This window comes from Colletotrichum chrysophilum, assembly GCF_026319265.1.
Source record: "Colletotrichum chrysophilum strain AFK26 chromosome Unknown scaffold_3, whole genome shotgun sequence".
NCBI lineage: Eukaryota > Fungi > Ascomycota > Sordariomycetes > Glomerellales > Glomerellaceae > Colletotrichum > Colletotrichum chrysophilum.
Window position 1 is genome coordinate 527,323 of NW_026517290.1, and position 23,872 is coordinate 551,194.

Consider the following 23,872-nt stretch of genomic DNA (forward strand, 5'->3'; position numbering starts at 1 on the left):
GATGAAAGCGCGGGGGTTCTCGAGCTACCTGAGGACAATTTCCCGTCTAGATTGGACCGGTCGCTCGTGCCCCTTTGCGACTCGTAATCTGGTCGTTTTTCCTTTTCCGCAGGGGAGTTGACACGAGCCAAAGAGGCAAAGACAGGCGTTCGCGGGGCCGCACGTGAGTTGCTAATCATGTTATTAGTTCAGGGGTTCAGGAGGGCTCGTTGATAGCTCCGGGTGGCTTGCCGCCGGACAGCAGCGTCTTCACAGTTGACAGCGACCGCTAGAAGGGCATCCGAGTTCGGGGGCATGCATCTTGGCGAGCGAGCGAGGGCAAGGCAGAGAGAGACGTCCGGTCTGATATTCGGTGGCCAGTTGCATCGGCGTTGGGCAGTCGTCAATGCCATACCTGTGTCGATCCCGCGAGCGTCTGGCAATGGCGAATTGAAACGGCCAGTCGCGGGTGCATAAAGGTGCTGGAACAGGCGCTTCCCAGGCCGAGATGAAGACGATGGGGACCTGGAGGTTTGGAACGTGGAGGTGGTGGTGGTGTTGGGAGACACTGGTGGAGGCGAGGCGACCTCAAGGTACCTCCCGAGTACCGAGAGACGTTGCGGTACGTACCGCGAAAGCGAAAGCCAATTGGCGTCCAATGTCGCGTCGGCAAATGACAAGCCTGAGATGGGCCCACTGCCCGAGCTCCTGAGCGCTGGAGCGAGTGCCGCTGTCAGCACCGTCCGTTGGCTGTTTGTTTGGCACCTTATCGCTGGGCTGTCAGGGGCTGCCGGGCCTGTACCTGAGTATTCGTTCCGTCGGGTGCCTTAGCTGCAACTGAGGTAAGTAAACCACTGTGAGAAATCATTGACGATCCGTCAACAGGAACTTGGGCATGAAATCAGAGAAGAGATACAACCGTCTACAGTGCTCACGCACTTCGTACAAACGGTCGACCGCCCTGTCTCTTCTCCAGTGCTCCACCCCACCTCTGCTGCGCAGCGTGCAGACCCCGGCTTCGTTGCCGCTGGTGGCCGTCCCTACAGGCGGCTTCGCTTAATCTGGGCGCTGCTCTCGTCGGGTGCCAGTGCTGCAAGGGCCGCCTAATGCCAGTTCACCCGCACCTTTAGTGCAGTGCCCGCCGTGCCCGCCGTGTTTTGCGCCTGTCCCCCATGTGCTGCCGCCCATCCCATGCACCACCCATCACCTTATCCAAAGGGGAGAACTGGGGGACCTTCCAATGTGGATGTGGACGTGTCCAGGCCAGAGCGACTCCATCCACGCCGCCAGCATCGAAACAACTTTTTTATATCCTCGCCGTTGCCTTACCTAATAAGACACCTTACACCTCTTCCTCCCTCCATCCCGCACCTCCCATTCCAATTCCTTTCTGTTCAGCTTCGCCACTGACCAGAGCTTCGAAGCTTGTAGACAGAACGACCCTCTGCGCCGTTCCCCGTACCTTTCTTTGCTCCTTTTGTGTTGTTTTCCTTGTCTCGTTGTGTGTCGCCGTACCTGAAGCGCGAACCAACGCCCAGCTGCGAGGAAAAGAAAAGGAGAAGGCCTCATTGTCAGACGTCGCGAGGTGAGTTCCATTCCATTCCGTCCTTGTCGAGCCCAATTGCCCTCCTTGAGGGGTCAGTGCAGCTTGCCACGAGCTGCTCCCACCAAGACATGCCGTGTCTCCCACCCTCTCCACCTGTCTATCAATTCCTGCAGCTACCCGCGCCCGCGCTCTATTTCCTGAACTCCTGGCTGACCCGACTCGCGCCGACAGAATTGCCCAACGACACACACATCTTTTGCTGTGCCACGATAATCTCCAGCCATGTCCGACGCCGATAGCTTCGAGGTCGTCCAGCACGACGATGCGCCCAAGGCCGCGCCCCGCTCCCCGAGCACCAAGTCGACCGCCTCGGCCGCTTCCTCCCTGAAGAAGCCTGCCTCGAGCTCGGGAACGACGGCCACCGCTCGTCGTCCTGCTGCGTCTGCGTCGAGCACCGCGAAGCCCGCCGGCACTTCCTCAACCACCCGCGTGGCAGGCGGCCTCAGCAAGCCTCCCACCCGTCCTCCCGGTAGCAGCACGAGCACGACGAGCAGCGCCACCCGCAAGGTCCCCAGCAGCACGTCGTCCACCGCCACTCACCGCTCGCGGCCCAGCGTGTCTGCCTCTGAGGACGAGACCAAGAGGACGGTCCGCCGCACCTCGGCCGTCCCCAGCAGCGCCGGCTCGCCGAGCAAGGAGAAGAGGACGTCGACCACGACCACCGGCGCCGCCACTGCTGCCGCCAGAAAACCCGCCAGCTCCGTGAGCAGCTCGTCCGCCCCGAGGACCTCGACGGCTTCGCGACAGTCCATCAGCTCCGCCCCGCGCCCCTCTTCGACAACCTCCCGATCCGCCGCCACCGGCACCGGCGCCGTCGCCGAGGCCAAGAAGCGCCTCTCGACCGCTGCCGGCACAACCTCCTCTGCCACGCGAACCTCGCGACCGTCGATTCGACCCGACTCGTCCGGCGCGTCCGAGGCCTTGACCAAGGAGATTGAGCAGCTCAAGGCGCAGCTCACCGACAAGGAGTCGCAGCTGGCCGAAAATGAGACCCAGCTCACCGAGCTCAAGGCGCAGGTAGAGCAGTCGCAGTCGCGGATGGCCCAGATGGGCGAGGCCACGTCCCAGGAGGCCGCCCAGGTGCAGAGTGCCGTGAATGACATTCAAAAGGCCCACCAGGACCAGGTGGCGGAGTTGCAAGCTAAGCAGGCCGAGCTCGAGACCCAGGTTGATGACGCCAACGAACATCTTGTCGCTACGGATGCTGACTTGGAGAAACAGCAAAGCGAGTACAAGGAGGCGATTGCCGCCAAGGAAGCCGCCGAGACTGAGCTCGCCTCGTTGAAGCAGTCCCTCGAGACTCTCCAGGCCGAGCACGAGGAGAAGCTGAAGCAGAGCGAGTCCGACCTCAACAAGGCCATGGAGGAGCACGCCAGCAAGCTCGAGGAGCTGCAGAGCTCCCTGACCGACCAGCACAAGGCCGCCATCGAGGCCCTCGAAGCCAAGCACGCCGAGCAGCTCGACCAGGGCAAGTCTGACTCCGCCGGCCACGAGGAGGCCCTCGCCAACATGAAGTCGAGCCACGAGAGCGCCATCGCCGAGCTGCAGAAGAAGATTGACGACCTCACGTCTTCCCAGAACGACCTCGAGGTCGCACACGAGACCAAGGTCAGCGCCGAGCTCGAGGCCCACAAGACGAAGCTCGCCGCCGTCGAGGCCGAGGTTGCCGAGCTCAAGAGCAAGCTCGAGGCTGCCGAGCAGACCGCTGAGCAGGCCAAGGCCGACCTGGATGCCAAGATTGCTGAGCTGGCCGCCGCGCAGGCCCTCGTCGCCGAGGTCGAGTCCAAGCTTGCCGTCGCCCAGGCCGACCTCGCAACGGCCCAGGAGGAGGCTCTCGAGTTCAAGAAGCAGATTGACAGCATCAAGGAGGAGATTGCCGCCAAGGACGAGGCCCTCGAGCAGGCCAAGGCGGAGCACGCTGCCCACGTCCAGAAGCACGACGAGGCGCTCAAGCAGGTCTCTGCCGACTACGAGGAGGAGATTGAATCGCTCAAGGGCGACGCCTTCTTCAAGCGCAAGTTCCTGGATCTTGAGACCAAGCACAACGAGCTCGAGGCTCAGCACACTGAGCTGGCCACAAAGCACGGCGACCTCGAGTCGAAGCACACCGAGCTCACCACCCAACACGGCGACCTCACCAAGGCCCAGGCCGACAGCAGCGAGAGCCACACCCAGGCCCTCGAGGCGGCTAAGGCCGAGCTCGCCGCCGCCGTTGCCGCTCTGGAGGCGCGGGAGGCCGAGCACCAAAAGGCCCTGGATGCCCTCCGCGCCAGCCACGCCGAGGAGCTCGAGGGCGCTAAGAGCGGCGCTTCCGCCGACAAGGACGCGCAGCTCGCCGAGCTCCAGAGCCTGAAGGACAGCCACGCGAAGCAGCTCGAGATTCTCAAGAGCGACAGCGAGTCCAGCCTGGCCAAGGAGATTGAGGCGCTCAAGGCGTCGCACGCTGACATTGTCGAGGCGCTCAAGGCCGAGACCAGTGGCGAGAAGGAGAAGCTGCTGGCCGAGATTGCCAGCGAGAAGGAGAAGGCCCTTGCCCTGACTGAGAGCGCTGGTGACAAGGAGAAGCTGATTGCTGCGCACAAGGAAGAGCTCGCGTCCACCACCGAGAAGCTGCGCGCCGCCCACGAGGCCGAGCTTGCCGAGGCCCGCGAGAAGATCATCGCCGCCCACCAGGCCGAACTCGCCGACGCCAGGGAGAAGCTGCTCGCCGCTCACCAGGCCGAGCTGGCCTCTGCCAAGCAGGCCGGCAGCGCGCAGTCCGAGGAGCTGTCTACGCTGAAGCTCCAGCTTGAGGAGGCTCTGACGAGAATCAGGGAGACCGAGACGTCGAGCGCGGCCGCCCTCGCCGAGGCCAAGCGAAACCTCGACGACACGCACTCCGCCGAGGTCGAGAAGCTGATCACGATGCACGCCGAGCAGCTCGACGCGCTGAAGCAGCAGTCCGCCTCTGGCGCGCAGATGGAGCTCGAGGAGCTGAAGCAGGCCCATGCCAAGGTTGTTGCTGAGCTGACGAACCAGTACGAGAACAACAGCGAGGCTCTCGCCGAGGAGATTGCCAAGCAGAAGGCGCAGGCGTCCGAGCTCGAGGCTGCCCTCAAGGCGGCCAAGGAGTCCGTCGCCAAGGCCGAGGCTGAGAAGGCCCAGGTCGAGCAAGAGAACGGTGAGCTCGGTCAGATGTTTGCGCAAGAGAAGATGGCTCGCGCTGAGGCCGAGGCAGCCCTGGACGCGGTCAAGAACAAGTCGCCGACGCCCCCGGACACCACCGAGCGGGACCAGCTCCGCGAGCAGCTCGCCAACGTCAAGAAGGGTCTCGAGGACGAGCTCCACGTCGTCCAGACCAGCCTGGCCGCGGCCAAGCAGGAGGTTGCGGACGTCAAGGAGGACCTCATCCTCGCCGAGAAGGAGCTCGAAGCCTCCAAGCTCGAGGCCGACAAGCAGCTTAAGACGTACAAGGCCGACTACGAGGAGCTCAACGACACGATGACCAAGATTGTGGAGGAGGAGCAGGCTAAGCGCCGGGCCCTGGAGGAGCAGATTGACGGTCTGAAGAAGACGCTGACGGACAAGGAGAAGGGCGTCGAGGAGCTGCAGGCGCAGCTCAAGGTGAAGGACGCCGAGATTGCGGAGGCCAAGGTGCGTTCATCACTCATGTCTACTCATTTCTTCACTAACAATCACAGGCCAACGCGGCCGTCGCGAAGCCCAAGGGACTCGCGGCCAGCAGGTACGCCGACGGGGACGACGAGGCGAACGGCGCGAACCAGCCCGAAGGTGAGGAAGAAGACCATTCCTCCGAGGCACTTGCTGTGGTGGGATCGCCCCCTGCTTGATGCTCCCCGTCTACGCTGGTGATGCAGTCGCTAACAGTCCGCAGTTGCAACGAGCTAGAGTCAACGCCAACCAGATCCACGCAATGGACCGCGACATGCAGGAGAAGAACCTGGCCATGCTCGAATCCATCACGGACTTTCAGCAGTCGCCGCGGGCCGACAACTGAGCAATCGGTAGAGGCACGCGCATGTTCAGTGGCTAGCAGGCTCGCCGCCTGACTTGTACAGCAAGCCAGGGCCCTTGGCCCGTTTCTCCTTGTCCCGCCCGGCCGGGTTTTGAGGTTTTCGTTTTAATACAGCGCGGGGGTTATGCATTCCGGCACGGGGCCGGTCTGGCATCGAAGAGGGTGCTTGTTTTGCGTACTGGTACCAAATTGATCCTTTGCAGGAGATGGATAGAGAGAGAGAGACAGAGCTGTTGAGTGCTGTATGCGTTGCGTCGGACGCGATGTAATTATGGAGGAACGCGTGTGATGGGACGAGGTAGCAATGGACGATACCCCCTTTTCCTCTCGCTGCAGATGCGGGTCGAGGCCGGTCCAGATGAACTGATTTTGAGAGTGAATTGATTTGATGCGTGTTCGACAACGCGAGTCCAGAAGCCACGAGGTGGCAGTGCCAAACCCGGCGTGGTAAAGCGGGTGCGGCCACGATGTGCGCCACGGCCAGGCTTCGTAAGCGGCCGGTCCGGGGTGTGCGACCCTTGCACCCGCTAGCAGTTGACGAGTATCCATCCGTATGTGCGTGTTCCTGAGCCAAGACCCCTCCCGCATCCCGTGAAACGAAACGATTCTTGATCGAAGGGCGGGGAAATCGTCTCCTCCTCTTGCTGCAATTGCTGCAATTGCTGCAGAAGCACGAGTCGTTCGGTGACACGGAGCCAATGAGCCATTGACGTCCAATGGAGGCGGATGGGTGGGGGATGGCGAAAGGCGGTCCCGCTGCCTCGTTGGAGAAGAGAACTGAAGTGAGCGGGAGTGGAGGATGACTACGCCGGAGAGGGTGACTTCGTCTGCTGGCGCGATGAAACCCATTTAACTGGGCTTGCCATCCGCTGCGTTCCGCGGGAGTCCAATTGATCTGATCCTTGTTGCACTTGTTTATCGATAAAAAAACCAACTCTTTGACCTCTTGCAGACGCATCTACCGAGGGGATTGTGGTACGATTTTTCTCGTCTTCTACCTTGTCTGCCTCGGAGGACGAGAGCTTATTTGGCTTAAGCTTGCCCCGCGGGAGATTTGAGCTGAGCTCCTCCGATTTGTCTAGAGGTACGCTCCGTAGCAGTTGATTAGCTTGCATCCCAACCGCGACCCTTTTTAAAAAGAAGGGAAAACCCAGGGAGCTGACCTTTTGCTGTTCGAGAAGATTGCAGCTGAGATCCCCGTTTACGCATTCGTACAAGACCCAGGTTCTGGACTGGTCTAGCTGGACGAGCTGCTCTTTTGTCCCGCCTTTGTTGAGCCTCCACGAGCCGTACTCTTGGGTTCAGCGGACTGCAGCCTTATTTACGGTATATTCCTTCTTCTTTCTTTACTGCCACGAGGCATCGCCCGCAACCCCTCGTCGATTTCAGCCCCGATCCAGATCCCGGGGTTGGAGGAGATTTGCATTGTCTTAAAGCTCCGCGGATCGCACGCAGTGCTGAAGAAAAGATGTCCAGACTTGGAAACCGCATACCCGCCGCACGCAGGGAACAACTACTCGCCGCCGCAAAGATGCCCGCGCCGCCTCTGCCGATCCTCTTCGCCGAAGACACGCCGTTTTCGGAGTACTCGGCCGCCGTCTGGGGACGCGTGTTCAACGCCATGCGGGACTTCCACCGGCGGCCCGTTGCCGTCGTCCAGGCCACGCACCGGGCGCACGTCGTCGAGGCCGTTAAACTGGCCAAGGAGAAGGGCTGGCGGGTGAGTGTGCGCAGCGGAGGCCACAGCTGGGCCGCGTGGAGCGTGAGAGACGAGGCGCTGCTGATTGACCTCGGAGGGTTCGGCAAGGACGAGGGCGGCGAGGACGGGCTCGTGTATGATAAGAGCACCGGCGTCGTGAGCTGTGCGCCGGCGCGGACCGGGAGAGAGGTGAACGGGTTCCTGGCCGGACAGCTTGGCGGGCCCGGGGACGACAGCGAGGAGGGCGTCGGCAGATTCTTTCCCGGAGGACACTGCCCCGACGTTGGGCTCGGCGGTTTCTTGTTGCAGGGCGGTATGGGGTGGAACTGCAAGGTAAGCCGTTTGCTTCCCCTCTGAGACTTCAAGCTGACGGGCTGCAGAACTGGGGTTGGGCTTGCGAGAACATTGTCGCCATTGACGTCGTCACGGCCGACGGCAACGAGCTCCGGTGCTCGGAGACGGAGAACCCAGACCTCTTTTGGGCGGCGCGCGGTTCGGGCCCCGGCTTCCCGGCCGTCGTCGTCCGCTTCCACCTCCGGACGCGGCCTCTGTCGGGCATGTACCAGTCGCTGTACTTTTACTCGCTCGACCGCTTTGAGGAGATCCTCAACTGGGTCATCAAGGTATGCCACCCTGCTGCGTATGGAAGACCAAAAACTGACCGTCCCAGATCTGCCCTACCGCGCCGCCGTCGACGGAGATCGTCCTGCTGACGCTTACGCCGCCTGGGGCAGATGCCCCGCAGGTGATGGCCAACTTCCTGTCCTTCAAGCCGGACCCCGAGGACCTCATCCCGCTGCACTCGTCCCACCCCTCGCGGCCGCTGCAGACCGTCTTTGCGAACCCGACGTCCCTCCCGCAGCAGTACGTCGACCAGGACGCCAGCAACCCGCCCGCGCACCGGTACATCTCAGAGAACTCGTACGTGTCCAACGACGCGGACGTGCCCAAGGTGCTCAAGAAAGCGTTCACGACGCTGCCGACGCCGCAGTCGTTTGCGCTGTACTTCGCCATGAACCCCTGCTCCCGCCGCGTGCAGCTGGGTTCGGCGGCGGCCAACGGGGACGTCGACGAGAAGGCCAAGACGATGCCCGACATGGCGCTGAGCATGCAGAGCGACCACTACTTTGCGCTGTACACCATCTACCCGGACGCCGAGGACGACGAGAGGTGCCACGGCTGGGTCCAGGACGTGATGAAGGACGTCGAGAAGAAGTCCGTGGGCAGCTACCTTGGCGATGCCGACTTCCGCCACCGCCGGACCAAGTTCTGGGGCGACGAGCAGGGCAAGAAGCTGATGCAGATCCGCAAGGAGTGGGATCCCGAGGGCAGGATCTGCGGGTACCTCGATGCCGACGACAAGAGCGGTGCTGAGGGGTTGAAGAATGAGTTTGAGTGGGCTTGAGTTGAGCATTCCGAGTTGCTTTTATCCTGTTGCCGAAAGATATCCTGTAGAACGGCGGGTTGCATATTATACCAGGGGCCTATTTGAAATTGGTTGTGTAGATGGCGTAGATTCAGCATCAATGGAGCCTGTTGAAATTGCGTGTATAGATATATATATGTGTGCAGATTGATTTGATACTTCTATGGTCATCATCTCATCACTCATCGTCTTTTATGAACTCTTTTCGTTCACCTCCGGCTTGACGATATCCCTAGGCGTAAACATGGTGTAAAAGTTGACTTGCTTAACAAACCACGCGTTGATGAGCTGCCACTCCTGGTTGGGGTCCTTAAACTTAATCTACGAACTGTTAGCGAGGGTCTGCAGAAGGTGACAGATTACTTACGTCGAACCTCCTCAACAAACTCGGCACCACCTTGTAGATTTCCAACAAGCTAATGTTCTTTCCGATGCACGTGCGGCTGCCCATGCCAAACTGGAACATGTGGCCGTTCATCTCCTTGATGCGCTGCTCTTCCGCCTCGCGGTCCTTTGTCTCATCCACCAACCACCGCTCGGGCCGGTAGGTGTCGACGTCTGCGCCCCAGATCTCGGGTCGGCGGTGGATGATCCACGCACTGCAGCCCACAATCGTTCCGCCCTTGACAAAGGTTCCCGCAATCTCGGCGCCCTGCTCGGGGACGATACGCTCCAGGGGAAGACCGGCAGCCGGGTGCATGCGGAAGGCCTCCTTGATGCAGGCGTCGAGGTAGACCAGCTTCTGGCTCTCGGTCCAAGTGACCAGCCCCGTCTCAGTGTCGCTGAAGCCGCCCTCGCGGCCAAACTGGTCCAGCTCCTCCTTCAACCGCGCCAGCGCAGTCGGGGTGCGTAGCAGGTAGTAGAAGACGGCCGCCAGACTGATGGCGGTGGTCTCGGAACCGGCAAACGCCATGCTGACGGCCATCGTCTGCACGAGCACATCTGACATGAAATCGGGGCGGGCCTCACGGGCGGCCAGGAACTTGGACAGGAGGTCGGGCTGCTCGGCCAGCTTCTTGCCGTTCGTGACGGGCAGCAGGGGCTCCTTGCCGTTGAGCTCGGGGAGACGCTCGGCCATGCGGGCACGAGCGAAGCGGGCAACGGGGAACGTCGAGTCGATGAAGCCCCATTGGGACAGCTTGAGGTAGATGGGGTTTTTGAGGAAGAGGCGGTCGAGCAGGGGGATTTGGCCAATCTGCTCACGTCAGTAAGATTCTGCGACGTGCTGAGGTTAGACTCACCGGCGCGACGTAGAGGAACAGCTTGCTCAGGTACGCCACGATTCCGTCAATGTCCTCGTTCTTCTCGATGAATCCATGGCGTTTGCTGTAGGTGATCTCTCCAATAACGTCAAACGCGTAAAACTGAAGCCACGTCGTAAAGTCACACCCCTCAGGGTTTCCAGCAAATAGCTTCTCCGTCTGTGATAGAAACAGCTTGGTCGTGTTGTCGACAAACGGCTCATACTGAACCAGGGCCGACATGGAAAAGGCCGAGTTGACACATCGGCGGAACTGTGAGTGGAAGCTGTTGTCTGTTGTGCTGAACAGCGACTGCAGGCTGTGGCCCTTGACCACGGACTGCTGCACAATGTAGAAATCAGACTGACATTGTTAGCTGCGTAGCATGACGGCATAGAGAGAGCCTACCTTGACGAATCCCTTGTTCAGCCCGTAGATGGTCTTCAGGGCAGCGGGGTCGGCGAACGACAGCGTATTGGGACCCAGCCGAACAACGTTGCCATATTTTTCGTGTAGTTTTTGATGTGTTACCTCTGGGCGTTGTCCCTTGACGTCGAAGAAGCGCCACCAATCCGTCAACGACGCCAGGAAAGGCCCGGGATACTTGTTGAGTCCGTTGTTGTAATGATTCTTAACCAGCCAGGCCACAATAAGTGATGCACCTATTGACAGCCAGTGTGTGGCTAGGGTTTCTAGTAACGTCTCTGTGATGCCGTGCATGTTTGCCAAGTCGTATTGAGGTTGACTAAGAGTTGCAAGAGTCGAGTGCGCCAGACCGGGCAATACCAACGGGGCGGTTATGGGGTTGATGTAGCCGGCGACCAGACGATTACCCGGGCCAGGTACCGAGAGTAATTTATCCAGTTTCTATCTTGGGACGCATCGACCGGATCCTATGGGGCTGGGAGGTATGCGAGGGGGCATGCCGTGTGGTCAACGTGCAGCTGCACCTGTGCCTCGGCGGTGGAGCAAGCGAGCGTCACTCGAGATGGCAGATGCGCCAAAGTTTGCGGTGACTCTGGTGAGTATCCGGCGACAGGCACGGCAAGTAATGCAGCGTGCGGGTTCCGGGGTAGCCAAGATAGCCAAGATCAGAGGATTCCCACGCCGTTGAAAGTGAGGACAGAAAGGGTAACCCTCTCAGACGACGGTCCGCTGGCTTTTCTCGGGGACCAGGACACGCAGCGCTGGCGTCGGCGTTTGTCTCGTACGAGATGAGACAAGAGGGCGGGCGAAATAGAGTTAGAATTCGCAAGGGTTCTTGGGTTTCTGGGATCCTGGGTTGGGGGAAAACGGGGACTGGCGGATATGGATGTGGACGTCGATGTGGGTTTGGAGGAGGGATGAAGTGAGTGACTGAGTGTACCGAGTACTAGAAGGAGCGGCGGTTGTAGACGCCGTGCCGACCTAGAGCCACCACCACGCGAGATCGGGTTTGCAAATCTCGCAAAAACCGATCAACAGCGGCAAATTCAGGCTCGGGATGACCTGGACTAGGACATTGCAAACCGTCCGGAGCACGCGAGGGGCCCAGATGTGGATTTTGACTACTCGTTAGGCCGGTCGTCGTGCCGTCGCCGTCGTTCCAAGCAGACTTGATTTGGGAAAATGCTAGACTTAGAGGCTCCGGAGGTAAGAGAGCTCTCCCAGAGAGACGCTGACCTCAAAAAAAGGACCCGTCCGAGTGTTTGTGGCCGCAGACTAGGTGCGGCGGTCGGTAGCGTGGAAGAGTCGGTGGAATCGCCGCTCGAAAGGCACCCCACGTCACCACGGCGCAAATCAGCAAATCGAATGCCACACCTTACGCAGCAAGCCTCCAAAGCCAGCGGCGTCAGCGCACCCTAGCATTTAGGGCCCAGAGGGAGGCGACACGGGCTAGGCACCGCACCGCAGGTCGGTCGTCCTCAGGTACAGCGGCGGATGGCGGCCACTCAGAAGCTCGCAGAATGACGCCGGGGGGAGGTCCAGCCAAGGGCAACAGATCCTGGGGTAGGGAGGGGCCCCCCGGTCGATGGGCCCGCAAGCCCGTCACTGAGGAGGGGGAGTTTCCGCTGCCGAGGGGACCGAGCCGGGGGTATTGTGCCTCTGGTGATGTGGTGTGTGTGTCCTTGTGTGTGTGTGCCTCGAGACATGCAGCGAGCGTATCGGTTCACAGCAGACGGCAGATCGGGGTCCTTGTCGTCGATGCTGATGCTGTCATGGTTGAGACAGCTACGAATGAGGGGTTGCCCGCTTGCCTGCCGATGGGATTGATTGCCCTCTCGCGTTGCGTATTGGGACTGCGATTGGCACGAGACGCGCGCGGGATTGCGACAATAGCGCAGCTTGCAATACGATGGATGATCTGATGGAGGGGGTCTGGTCTTGGTCGGTGGACACTGGTGACACTCTTCTGGGTGTCGTCCAGGTCGTCGACTTTCGGCAGATGCATTTCGCAGTCTTTCGTCCCAAGAGCGGACGAGGTGGCCCGGAAAAGAGGGTGCGTGCTGGCCGTGGCCATGGCATGGCTGCCATGCGGTCGATTCATTGCGGACTTGAGAGATCCATCGCTCGCTGGTCGGCCGGCATCTCCGAGACTCTGTTGGTGGCAGACAGGGCCAGGTGACTGACTGTCCAGGTCGGCTTTGACACAAGGGGACAATGGAGCCGCCTCTTCCCTTCTCCCACCTCAGCATCAAACTCACGACAAGCCTTCCAAACCACAGCGCAATCCTGCTGACGCTGCCAGCGGTCAATTGCCTTGCCGTGCCGTCCTCTGCGCAAATAATACAGGGCCGACGACCCACCGTTGGAGCACCTTATCTGCGGGGGAGGGGGTCGGCGGCTGCTGGAAACAGGCATGACTTGGTCATGGCATCTGGTGGGGGCACGGCAGTTGAAAACGAGCAGCAGTGTGGTTCAGTTCACTCTTTGCAGTGTGTTTTGGCTGCCCTCGTTGTGTGTCCGGCTGTCTCTATTGTCTCTGAATCCGATTGTTTGAGCGGTCTCTCGGAACCTTCTCCGGGAACGAGGCTCTTTGTTGGCATTTGAATTCATCTCGCTGTGGTGAGATCTGACGCTGCTGCCCTTTGTCTCGCTGTCTTCGCCGCCTCGCCGCGAGACTCAAAGACATTCGAGGGCTCAGAGACACTGGAAATGTAATTCGATCCGATTCTCACTGCCGACTCTCTGGCCCGAAGGTTCAAGACACCCAATGGGTCCGCCAAATTTGCCCACTTGGAAACTCCACACATTCCAAGACAAGCTCCATGCATTCCACCCCAGCCTCTCTCTCTCTGTCTGCCTCTCCAACATCTCCCAAGACGCCAATCAGGTCTCGTCTCAAGCGACTCTGCTTCCACAAACCGTTTTCGGCCCCGAATAAGACGCGCGCCGACGGCTGACCGAAGACTGACTGACGGTCGAATGCAACACTCCCTGATGCACAGTAGAGCCTCAGTCTGCACAGCTTGCCGCGGCACTTCTGCCATTCGTCCATCGCCCATCTCGGCCTTCAGCTCTGTGTCGCCTGTCCAATGCCATCGCTCTCGGCCGTCCTGCGTCTCCGCCGCCCGAATCCTCCGCACCGCATACCCGCCCCGGACGTCTCCCAGTTTTGACAACTCAAGGGTTCCCCGCACCTGCATCCCTCCAAAGCCTAGCCGAGGGGACGGGTTGGTGGTGGGTTGCAGCGCAGCACGTTTGACGTCTCCCACTGACGCCCGTCTTGCTTTTCGCTTTTCAAGCTTTGAGCGTCTCTGACTTCCAGCGTTCGACTTCAGCGCGGCGGTGGTAAGCCCAGCCCAGCAGGAGAAAGCCTACCGCGGCAAATCAGAACGTTGCCGCCGGTCCCAGACTTCCCAGGCGGCACGAAGGCGATGCTAGATTCGCCGCTTGAGGCATGTTAAACGCCTACTAGTCCTTTGGCCAGAACACACCACCACCTCGACGGTCCAGTTTCATCGGCAATTGATTCCGTCCCCCAAATTGCCCGACCAGCCCAGAAGAGACCGCCCGGTGGTCCTTAACCCTTCCCCAGCACGTGTCGACCCAAGATCCAGTGCAGTATCCGAAGACTGCCCGCTTGTGCGCCGCCCCTACTGCTACCATGTGTTCATTAACAAGGCCGCCGGTCTCTTATGTGCTTATGTGATGCGATACCGCCGGAGAAACGACGGACTGGCGCTGCCATTGTCCTCATCGAAGTTTCGGAAACAAGATCAGCGTAAACGCATAAGCAGATGCGGCTCGCAGCTCAAGCCAAGCCCCTTCAGGCTTCCCGAGCGCCCACGAGCAGCACCAAAGCTTCCTTCGCTCGCACTCGCGATCCAAGATTCCTCGTCCATTCCTCTGATCCGTTCCATCTCGCCTTTTCGTCCCATAACGTAGCCCGTAAACCCATGAGGCCGACCTCCAGGGACCAACCCTCATGCCTCTCACCCAAACAGCACTCATTCTCATCTGCCGAAGCCCCACGGCCAGCAAACCAGCGCACCTCCCAAAACCAACAAGCCCGCAGTGTGCCAGTGTCACCTACGTGGCGTATCAGTCGCTGAGCCAAAATCTTCGGCAGATGCGAAAATGGCGGCCGCCCAGGGCGTGTGCGCCCCCCTCCTCCCCAACTCTGGAAGGGTCTCGGTGCGCCCCCTGGCCTTGTTCGTGTTGCTTCTGCCCTTTGCCGTGTTGCGCGCCTCCGTCCGTTTACTGCCGCCGCCCGACCGTACCACCCCTATGACACGAACAGGTGGGATCGATCGGAGGGCCACGTGGGAGGTGCTACACGCCTGCCGTTTCCGTGCTGATGTAGCGTGCGAAGATCGCGGCGCCGTCGACTTGGACCATCATCCTGATGCCATCGACGGCGGCCGTTTTACAGCTCTTCTCTTCTTCTGCCGCCGCCCGTCGCGGTGGGTTTGTAATCGTGTTAGCCTAAAGCATGATTCATGTTGGACCGTCGCTGCAACCGCAGGGAGTCACAGTTTGATGACAATGGGCGTCGAAACACCAACGCCGAGTCATCGCCGCCGGCGAGCGAGCGAAACCCTGTGCGCAGAGATGACTGTGTTTGACATTTCCGGGCCGGCAGAATGAATCAAGTGTTTGTACTGCGGATTCGATAATTGCGCGCATGGCGCAGACTGGGTATCATTTAAACCACACGCTTCTAAGCTAATATCGTAATCATTGAACGCCTCAGGTGGCCGCGAACGCTGGCAGCGGCGTGCCCTTGTTGGCAGCGTTTGTCCTGGCGGCTTGCTTCAGCACCTCCACTCTGTCTCTCACATCGTCGATGCTGCGGTCCAACTCCCACGCCAGGAACTGTGGCTGAACCTTTGGGTTGTTGAGCAGTATTTTGAGCAGGTGCTTGTCAGCTTCGAGCGACCAGGAGTCGTTAGTACCGTCCTGCTGCGATGTGCCTTGTGATGTTGCTGCCGGTTGCAGCCCCTGATTTTGCCGTGCCGTCGAAGTCTGCTGCGCTGCTTGAGTCTGCTGTGCGGCAGTTGCGCGATGTGCGAATCGTTCAGCAATTTGCCGGTCAACCAGTTCTCGCTGCCAACGTCTCCTCTCCTCCTCTTGAACACGCTGTCGCTCTTGGGCCTCCAAGGCTCGCCGTACTCTCTCGTCGTGAGCTCGCTTGCGCCAGGGGGCCGCCGTCAGCTCTGCGTCCAGGTTCTTGAATTCCACCTTGAGGTCTGCCAGGTGTCTAGAGAGTTTTTCTCGGCTCTTTCTCTGCGTCCCGGTCTGGTCTCGCGGCCTCTTTGCGAGACTATCCATCATGGTCACGTACAGCCGATGAATCCATGCTAGCAGTCTCTGCATAATCTGGAGAGTCGACTTCGTAAAAGTCCCAAGCCATTGCTGCTTGCCGGCCACGCCTCTCTGGAAGACGCTGTTGAGAGTTGCTATAAGCATGGGTATAATCTTTTCGTATAGGTCTTTCGTGAGTGGCTTTGGGGGCATGAGCTCTTCAAACCCATTGGATGTCTTCTTGGCCCGCTCGACGGTCACGGTGACGAAGCTGTCAATCCTCTTGATGGCCTTTTTGGCCCGAGACGCCAAATCGTCGTTGTGCAAATAGTCGCACTGTTCGTCAAAGTAGGGTGCCCGTGGCATGCCAGACCAGAAGCTCTTCAAGAAAACAAAATCATCCCAGAACTCGCGGCTCACTTTCGACTTGGGCAGAGACCCTGCGACGTGTGGATTGATTCCTCTAGCCCAACCAGACCCGCTCATCAGCTCAGTCATGTACTTGAGGGTGTGAGTTTTGAAAGGTGCTGATGCCGTCTTCTCGTCGCCCGTAGGCATCGCGAAAATATAGTGGTCGTCGGGGTATGTGAAGTCGGTGGGTTCAGCGTCGGGCGCAGCCGGACCCATGTCAACGACGATATCTCTGAGTTTCTGGATAGACGGGGAAGGTTGTTCTTCAGCTTCTTCGGGCGTCTCTTCTGAAATCTCCTCGTCGTTTCCGTTTCCCACTCCCGTCGGCTCCTCGTACAGATCCGCATCACTGGCCTCTTCCTGCGGCACAAAGAGCTCGTCCTCAGGGTTCGATCCCGTTTCTTCAGACTCGTCTTGAGACGCGCGGGGCCTCGGCTGGCTGCCTCGTGGCGGACTCACGGGCACATCGTAAATGTCTTCTTGGTGCTGAAGCTCTGGTTCGGGGCTCTCTTCTTGCCGCGGTGGAACACGCCGCTTCTCCAACGCAAACGACCTCCTCGACACCCGTTTCGTGGTCTGGTTCGCCTCAGAGGCACGCTGCGTCCTACGATGCGTATCCTCTGCGACTTTTCGAAGGGTGTGTACCCTCAGATTCGAGCCAGGACGTCTTCGAGTGGACTTGTTTTCCTGCAGGGCATGTGAGCGGCGATCGCACCTCTGGACATGATTTGGCATACTCTTGTGGCAACATCTTCGCCCCCCGCCTCATACTGGTCTTCGGGCTCCTGCTCGACATTCTCTTGGCTCTTCCTCGGTCTCTTAGGTTTCGGTAGTTCGCCCATCTCGACGTCGTCCTGCCTCAATCGCCTACTGCGACGCGCTCCGGCGTCGGGGCTTGTCACCTGGGCGGGGGCGGTGCTTGCGTCATCGGGTTTGGCAGTTCGTGCTCTTGCCATTGTGTCACTTTGTCGGCTAGGTGCATGACAGTAGCAGTTGGGATCGTCAGAGCATTCCGATTGCGGGGTTGTCGTTCGAGACGCGGTAGCTGGATCGTGAACGCGTCGGACAGCTCAAGCTAGATGTGAAGCTAATTGGACAGACGATTGATGGGTGGGTCTATCCCGCTTAGTCAGACAGCAGCCACAACCCAAGATCACGGACGACAATGCTCAGCCACTCTTACATGCCTCTATCCACACGGTTATGAAGACCATCAACACCGAGAACTTCATCGAGTCACGAAGCTTTAAGCTTACACATCCAATTGACTTTGCGATCGACTGGAGATTCCCGGAGAGCTGCAGCACACACCAAACTCGGTCATGCGAAACCGACAACGTCTCTAAATACGGATTCTCGATTAATTACGTCTATGCTTAGGTTCTTCAACCCAACCCTCGGTCGGTCTGAGCGCCGTCTATGGCACCCTCTATTAAGAGACGTCGGGATATTTACTTTGCGGTCTGGCCGAACTCGGTTGTAGGAGTTGGAGCTCGGCAAAAGCAACTCGAAAAGCACAATGCCCTCCCCACCCTCCCGGGCATCTATTATATCCAGGAACGCGCGGCCGAGAATTTTGAGGGTGTTCTGTCATATCCGCACGTGTCCGAGTGCGAGCGCGAGCAGTCGCAGACTTTGCTCGCGATGGTCTCGTATCTCTGTCTACTTTAGTTTATCGCTGACAAACTGCTTGATCTGGTCGCCGTAGATGTTTGGATACTGCAGGTGTGCTACTGGGTCGTTGCCGTTGCAGCAAAAGGGGTCTGCCGAGTCGCAGAAGGACTTGATGTTATTCCCAAACGGGCATTGGAAGCCCTGGGGTCGGGGAGCGAACTGATCCTGTTAGTCGGTGAAGTGCTTGACAGACCCGAGCCACTTACTCCCTTCGTTTGGCAGGTGCCCACTTCATAGGGCAGCCCGGCAACGTATCGCGGGTCTCCCATGAAGATGGCAACCTTGACTGCCCCCAACGCTTGCTGCGAGATGAGCACGTTGGTGTTTTTGACTCCTTCGATGCTGTCACCGCCGCCGCAGTATGCGTTGTCCATGATTTGAGCACCCTGGTTTTCGTTAGCTTTTGTGCTGTACGCGCGGACAGATGACTCACCTGCGAGAACCCCAGCATGACAATCTTCGTTTGGGGACACCGCTTGTTGAAATCATTGATAGCCGTGGCTACAGAGTCTGTGCCGTTCTTGACCGAGTCGGCGTAGCTCACACCCAAGCAGTCCGTACCACCGCCGCAAGCAGGGTAGTTGATGGCCTCATTCGTGGCTCCCTGATTGGCTTTTGTGAGATCGTCGACAATCTTGGCTGCTGCCCCGAACCCCGGGGGCGCAGTCGTCTCCCGCGCTCCAAAGATGTGAATGGGCGGGCAGTCGTTGCCCTGTCTTGTTTGAAGAGAGTGAGGCGTGGCCAAGGCTTGGCCGACGAGAAGAGCGATTCCAACGCTGAACCACATTTTGGACGGCAACGGCTATCGAAAAGAGCTTCTGAAGGAGTGACGTGAAAACGATCAGACATTAAGACCGCCGGGGTACCTGTTGGCATATATAACTTTTTTCAAAGGAAGCTCTCGACAACGACAATAGCGGCAATCGCGCCTAGTGCAAAACCCGCCTCACTTTCGGAAGCTTGCAGCTGTGCTTTTTCGTGATGGTTGTGTGGTGGATAGTTGAGAAGGCATCCGTCAACTGCCTTGGCAAAAGACTGAACTGACGGATGAACCGATTACTCCGGCACGGCGAGCACAGCTCTCAACAGACCGCGAGAAGCACCATCCATACCACACACACACTCACGGCAAAGGCGGCTGCGCGTTCCCTGCTTTCCCATCGTCCTCCCGCCCAAGGCCCGAGACGGGACGAAACGGATGCGGTCGCCACCAGTATGCGCTCCGACAGCTTATGACGGTATGACGCTCCAGCTCCGGGAGGCTGAAAGGACGGGAACGGGACACGTCGCACCATTCAGACGAAAGGCTGTGTCTGCTTGGCTGAATTGGAGCCGCATAATGCAAGGCCAGGAGACATGTTTCTGAGAACCATATTGAAGATGGAATATCAGACAACGAGACCAAGCAGCAAGCGAGATAAGAGCTTCCACTGGTCGTCCGAAACGAGGTGGAGTTGTTGATTGGTCTGGAACATGTTGCTGTTTGACATGGAGGTCCATGTCCGCAGAGTCAGTGCTGCAGTGAATGATTGAGCTTCCCAACGGAGATACGCCTCGGACTTCGCAAGTGACTGCGTTGATGCCAGCAGATCTCGCATCGAAGGCTCTCAAGAAGCTTGCCAAAGAGGTTTAGCCTCGATAGTCGTCTGGTTCTCATCAGACCATCGCGTTTGAAGCCAGGCTCAGCCCGCCTTGCGGCAAGTCGGGAAGACAAAACCAATTGAAAATCTTGTATAATTTCAATTCAAGATTGAATTGATCGCCTCGGGCGGCTGCGAGGCTTTGGAATTGCAGATGCGAATGACGTCCAGCAAATCGTATTCGCTGCCGGCTACGGCGGACGGCGCGGAATCGAGATTCATCCGAGGGGTTGGACGACAGCGCTAGCCGTGCCGAAGCCCAGGGAAGAAAGCAGGTCGTCAAGAGGTTGTCAATGGATTCAATGAGGTGAGACTTCTCACCTCCAGAGTCAATCGGGGAGGCATGTGAAGTTGCCGATGGGAAAGTTGCGAAGCAGGTTTCCGACGTGACTCGAGAGAATCCGGGACGTGAATCACTCGAAACATTTCCGGTGCAGAGGCCAGCCCGTTGCCTGTGTAGTCTCGCCAAAGAAACAATGCGCTGTTGGTGTGTCGAACGTGCTGAGAACAGGTGGTCGTGGTGTTCTTGAAGTTGCTTTGGAGGTGTGGCTTGTTCTCGTCTTCATCACCGATGACTAAGCAGACACTTTCGTCACACCCCTCCATTGAAGCTCCAGAAGCTTTCAAGATTCAATCGTCACAAATCTCATACCACGTTCTCAAACCAGCTTCGCCCAAGCTGGAAACGAGACAGCCATCATGGAGCTTCCAGCATCAGTATCAGCGCCGCCAGCGCAACCCTCCTCCTTGCCTACCATCAAACCTCTGCCAAAGACGACCCCTCACACCTTCCAAACCCCCACCAAGCGCATCAACACCGGCACCGACCTCGCGACATTCCTCACCACAACCGCATATCGCGACATCCTCCTCTTCCTCCTCCAACTAAACCGATCTCTCTGCCCGCGCCGCTCCCCCTCGGGCGGCCCCGCGACAACCTACCCCCTCACCTCCGTCCCGCCGCCCACGAGCGACCGCCTCCCGGCCCCGATCAAGGCCCTCCAGAACCTCCTCTCCGCCGCCGAGTCCCTGATCGAGCTCGCGCCCCCGGATCCCGGACCCCGCCGCTTCGGCAACGTCTCCTTCCGCAAGTGGCACGAGCTCCTCTCCGAGCGCGCACCGGCCCTCCTCTCCGAGCACATCCCGTCCGCCGTCCTCTCCTTCCCGACGACGCCCTCCTCCGAACCGCCCTCATCCGAGCTTCTCTCCTACCTCCTCGGCTCCTTTGGGTCGTCGCAGAGGCTCGACTACGGCACGGGCCACGAGCTCGCCTTCCTCGCCTTCCTGGGCTCCCTCTACAAGCTGGGCTTCTTCGGAGATGGCTCCGAAGCCGACCCCGCCGCGACGGACCGCGCCATCGTCCTCGGCGTAATCGAGCCCTACCTCCGCGTCGTGCGCAAGCTCATCCTCACATACACCCTCGAGCCCGCGGGCTCGCATGGCGTCTGGGGGCTGGACGACCACTCTTTCCTCCCCTACATCTTTGGCTCAGCACAGCTCACAACCACGATCACCCAAGGCTCCGCGGAGCCGATGCCGATGGAGGGGTCCGTCCGCGGGGCGCCCAAGACGGGAGACATTGTGAAGGCGGCCGTCGTTGAGGAGCAGAGGACAGAGAACATGTACTTCTCCGCCGTGGGGTTCATCAACGACGTCAAGAAGGGCCCATTCTGGGAACACAGCCCCATCTTGTTCGACGTATCTGGCGTCCAAGCCGGCTGGGGCAAGATCAACAAGGTAAGGTCTTCGTCTCCGGTGCTAACGAGTGGTTACTGACACGGCGCAGGGCATGCTCAAGATGTTCAACGCGGAGGTCCTGCAAAAGTTCCCCGTCGTCCAGCACTTCACCTTCGGCTCCCTCTTCTCCTGGGACCAGGACCCCGACGCCGCTCCCGTCGCCCCGTCCGTCCACGCCGCGAACCAGCCGTCGTACAACTACCCTGCAACGACAGCCCTGCCACCACCGCAGGGAGCAGGCACAGCGGCACCGTGGGCGGCAGGCCGCGGGCAGGTGATGCCGCCGAGAGTACCCGCACCGCCATCTGGTGCCAGAATACCCCCGCCTGGTGGTATGCCGTACACGAGACAACCGCCGGCGGCTACATCGGGTGCGCCGCCAGCTCCGGGCATGCTCCCGATGCCTGCTCCCGGTGCGCAGGCCCAGGGCGGCTCGACGGATGCACAGGTCACCTTGACCAAGGCACCGTGGGCCAAGTAGGGAAGCGATGATCATGATTATGAGACCAGCCTGGCGAGAGACGCCAGAGCAATGAATCAAAGGATATACCCTAAAGAGCCGTAGACGGCTGAATGCAAGATCAATTGAATCAAATAAACCATACCTTACCAGAGTACAACACTCAGCGTCATCCGTCGTCTTATACTTGTCGGTCCTGCACAGCTGTGCCCTCACCAACACTTGAAGCATCACAATTCAAGACGTAGAAGCAAAACGCTTTGATTTAACTACTCAAGTAATGGGTATCCGGCAATTAAGCAAATAAACAAAGTAGCCCGCGGGCTTTCATCGCTCCCTTCAGCTGTTTTCTCTTCAGAACTTGCATACAGAACTTGCATACAATGCGGTGACGTTTGCCCACCTGGATCCAAGCCGGACCAACATTGGGGACTTCAACCTTCTGGTAGGCAGGGTGATCTTCATACCAAGCTTTCTCAGATCCGCCGGACGTGAAGTATTCACCAAGAGCGTAAGGTTCCTCGGGCTTGGCCAGCGTCGTGACGCTGGGAGTCAAATCATGGTCGAAATCATAGGTGAGAGGATCAAAATCAACTTCAAGGTCATAAGGAATACCGACTGTCAACTAGGCGGGGGGAGCTCCAGAAGCCGGGGCGGGAGCAGCGGCGGGAGCCGGAGCGGGAGTCTCCTTCGTCTCGGTCTCCGTCTTGGCTGGCTCTGCCGCCTTGGGGGCCTCCACTGGGGGCTCCGCAGCCGGGGGAGCAGCAGCAGGAGTCTCAGCGGCCGGGGCGGCAGCCGGGGCTGCGGGAGTCTCCGTCTTCGCGGGCTCGGTGGCAGCCGGTGCAGCGGGTTCAGCAGCCTTGGGGGCTTCAGCGGGAGGCGCAGGTGCAGGTGCAGCAGCTAAAAACGCGTCAGTCTCGGGTATCTGTGCCGGGTGGATCGCCAACACGTGAACGTACCGGCCTCGGGGGCCTTGGCGGGCTCGGTGGTCGCCGGAGCTGCCTCCGGCTTGGCTGCGGGCTCGGGGGCCTTGGCGGGCTCAGAAGCGGGAGCGGCAGCGGCAGCAGGAGCTGCGGGCTCGGCTGCGAGAAACGTCAGTCACTGATCTGAAGACGCGTCTCCTCTGATAGGAATGCAAGGCAATCACGTACTCGCGGGAGCAGCGGCGGGAGCGGCCTCGGTCTTGGTAGGCTGGGTAGCGGTCGAAGTGGTGGCAGCAGGTTGTGCCCCGTTAGTCGGCTGGGTTGTGTTGTTGGTCTTCTTCTTCTTGAAGATCTCCTTGAGCTTGTCCTTGAGGTTGTCAAGGGCGCCGAGAGCTGCCATGGACGTGTTAGTGATTTGTCTTCGCATTGTGATTTGAACGACATGGAGATCGGCCACAGGAGAGGCGTTTCCGAGGTATCTGAGCATGATGCTCTCGCAAGCTCATGGGCCGCGGACGCAACGACGGGGCTACTCACGAACTCCACCCATGATGGCGGTTTTGAATGACTTAGTAGAGCTGTCGGTGGTTGAATACGCTTATAATGGTAGCGATAGACTGGCAGGTGGTTGATATTGAATACTCGGATGATGACAGCGAGAACAGACGAAGGACGTTGGATGTAAGGACGACGACAACGACGATGCCGGGGCCTCGAGTAGAAATAGCCACGCGCCCAGCAGCAGCAGCGGCAGAAAAGGGTCTCTCGTCTCAGCAGAACGGCGGGAAGGAGCTGGGGTCCAATGGTGCGTGCCTCGTTCCCTGCTGAGGCAGTGACAATCAATGGAGAGGGGCCTGTGGCGGCCAACCGTGCAGCTGCCATCCCTACCAGTGACACCGACTACAGCACACTTTGGTCTCCCTAGCGCATCACCAGGTGCGCCCTGACTCCTCCACAACGGCGGCCAGTGGGCGACATTGGCGACCTCCCCACGCGGTACGTACCCGGGCAGAGCTTAGCACTTGCCATGGCTGCTAAATTAGGATCCAGAAGCACCTCACACGCCAAGGACGACCTTGACTGTGGGAGGCGAAGGCGGCCGGAGGCATCCAGCGAAGATGGCAGTGAACACTGAACAGCAACAGAAGACGTGATTTCCCGCAGATAGAGCACGCCTCCCAGAGTTCATCCGTCATCGGAGATTCGCGCCGTTCGTATCGCAGCAAGTCTGGCAAAGTTTGATGAACAGGATGGGCGGGCAGCGGCATGCTGAAACCCTGCTTTTCCAACGCCCTTCTGCTTGCTGGAAGCTGTGGCTGCATGCTGCATGCTGC

General features: G+C 59.3%; 7 protein-coding genes across 7 annotated transcripts; 3 read left to right on the top strand and 4 right to left on the bottom strand.

Annotated features, from left to right (window-relative positions):
* Positions 1-1,807: 1,807 nt before the first annotated feature.
* Positions 1,808-5,582, top strand: COL26b_000810 (uncharacterized protein; the record flags this gene model as incomplete). The annotated part of the gene is made up of 3 exons (XM_053173775.1): positions 1,808-5,218; positions 5,266-5,394; positions 5,460-5,582. 3 exons carry the CDS (start codon positions 1,808-1,810, stop codon positions 5,580-5,582), a joined length of 3,663 nt encoding a protein of 1,220 aa, XP_053042332.1.
* Positions 5,583-7,131: 1,549 nt separating this feature from the next.
* COL26b_000811 (uncharacterized protein) lies at positions 7,132-8,704 on the top strand (the record flags this gene model as incomplete). Its single annotated transcript, XM_053173776.1, has 3 exons — positions 7,132-7,632; positions 7,680-7,922; positions 7,970-8,704. The coding sequence occupies 3 exons, from the start codon at positions 7,132-7,134 to the stop codon at positions 8,702-8,704; spliced, it is 1,479 nt and encodes a 492-aa protein (XP_053042333.1).
* Positions 8,705-8,917: 213 nt separating this feature from the next.
* Positions 8,918-10,686, bottom strand: COL26b_000812 (uncharacterized protein; the record flags this gene model as incomplete). Its single annotated transcript, XM_053173777.1, has 4 exons — positions 8,918-9,046; positions 9,093-9,920; positions 9,967-10,329; positions 10,375-10,686. The coding sequence occupies 4 exons, from the start codon at positions 10,684-10,686 to the stop codon at positions 8,918-8,920; spliced, it is 1,632 nt and encodes a 543-aa protein (XP_053042334.1).
* A 4,452-nt stretch (positions 10,687-15,138) lies between these two features.
* Positions 15,139-17,060, bottom strand: COL26b_000813 (uncharacterized protein; the record flags this gene model as incomplete). The annotated part of the gene is made up of 2 exons (XM_053173778.1): positions 15,139-16,791; positions 16,842-17,060. 2 exons carry the CDS (start codon positions 17,058-17,060, stop codon positions 15,139-15,141), a joined length of 1,872 nt encoding a protein of 623 aa, XP_053042335.1.
* A 706-nt stretch (positions 17,061-17,766) lies between these two features.
* On the bottom strand, positions 17,767-18,565 carry COL26b_000814 (uncharacterized protein; the record flags this gene model as incomplete). The annotated part of the gene is made up of 3 exons (XM_053173779.1): positions 17,767-17,943; positions 17,985-18,164; positions 18,212-18,565. The coding sequence occupies 3 exons, from the start codon at positions 18,563-18,565 to the stop codon at positions 17,767-17,769; spliced, it is 711 nt and encodes a 236-aa protein (XP_053042336.1).
* A 1,552-nt stretch (positions 18,566-20,117) lies between these two features.
* Positions 20,118-21,636, top strand: COL26b_000815 (uncharacterized protein; the record flags this gene model as incomplete). Its single annotated transcript, XM_053173780.1, has 2 exons — positions 20,118-21,155; positions 21,205-21,636. 2 exons carry the CDS (start codon positions 20,118-20,120, stop codon positions 21,634-21,636), a joined length of 1,470 nt encoding a protein of 489 aa, XP_053042337.1.
* A 604-nt stretch (positions 21,637-22,240) lies between these two features.
* On the bottom strand, positions 22,241-23,088 carry COL26b_000816 (uncharacterized protein; the record flags this gene model as incomplete). The annotated part of the gene is made up of 4 exons (XM_053173781.1): positions 22,241-22,515; positions 22,575-22,697; positions 22,767-22,931; positions 23,076-23,088. 4 exons carry the CDS (start codon positions 23,086-23,088, stop codon positions 22,241-22,243), a joined length of 576 nt encoding a protein of 191 aa, XP_053042338.1.
* Between the last annotated feature and the right edge of the window lie 784 nt (positions 23,089-23,872).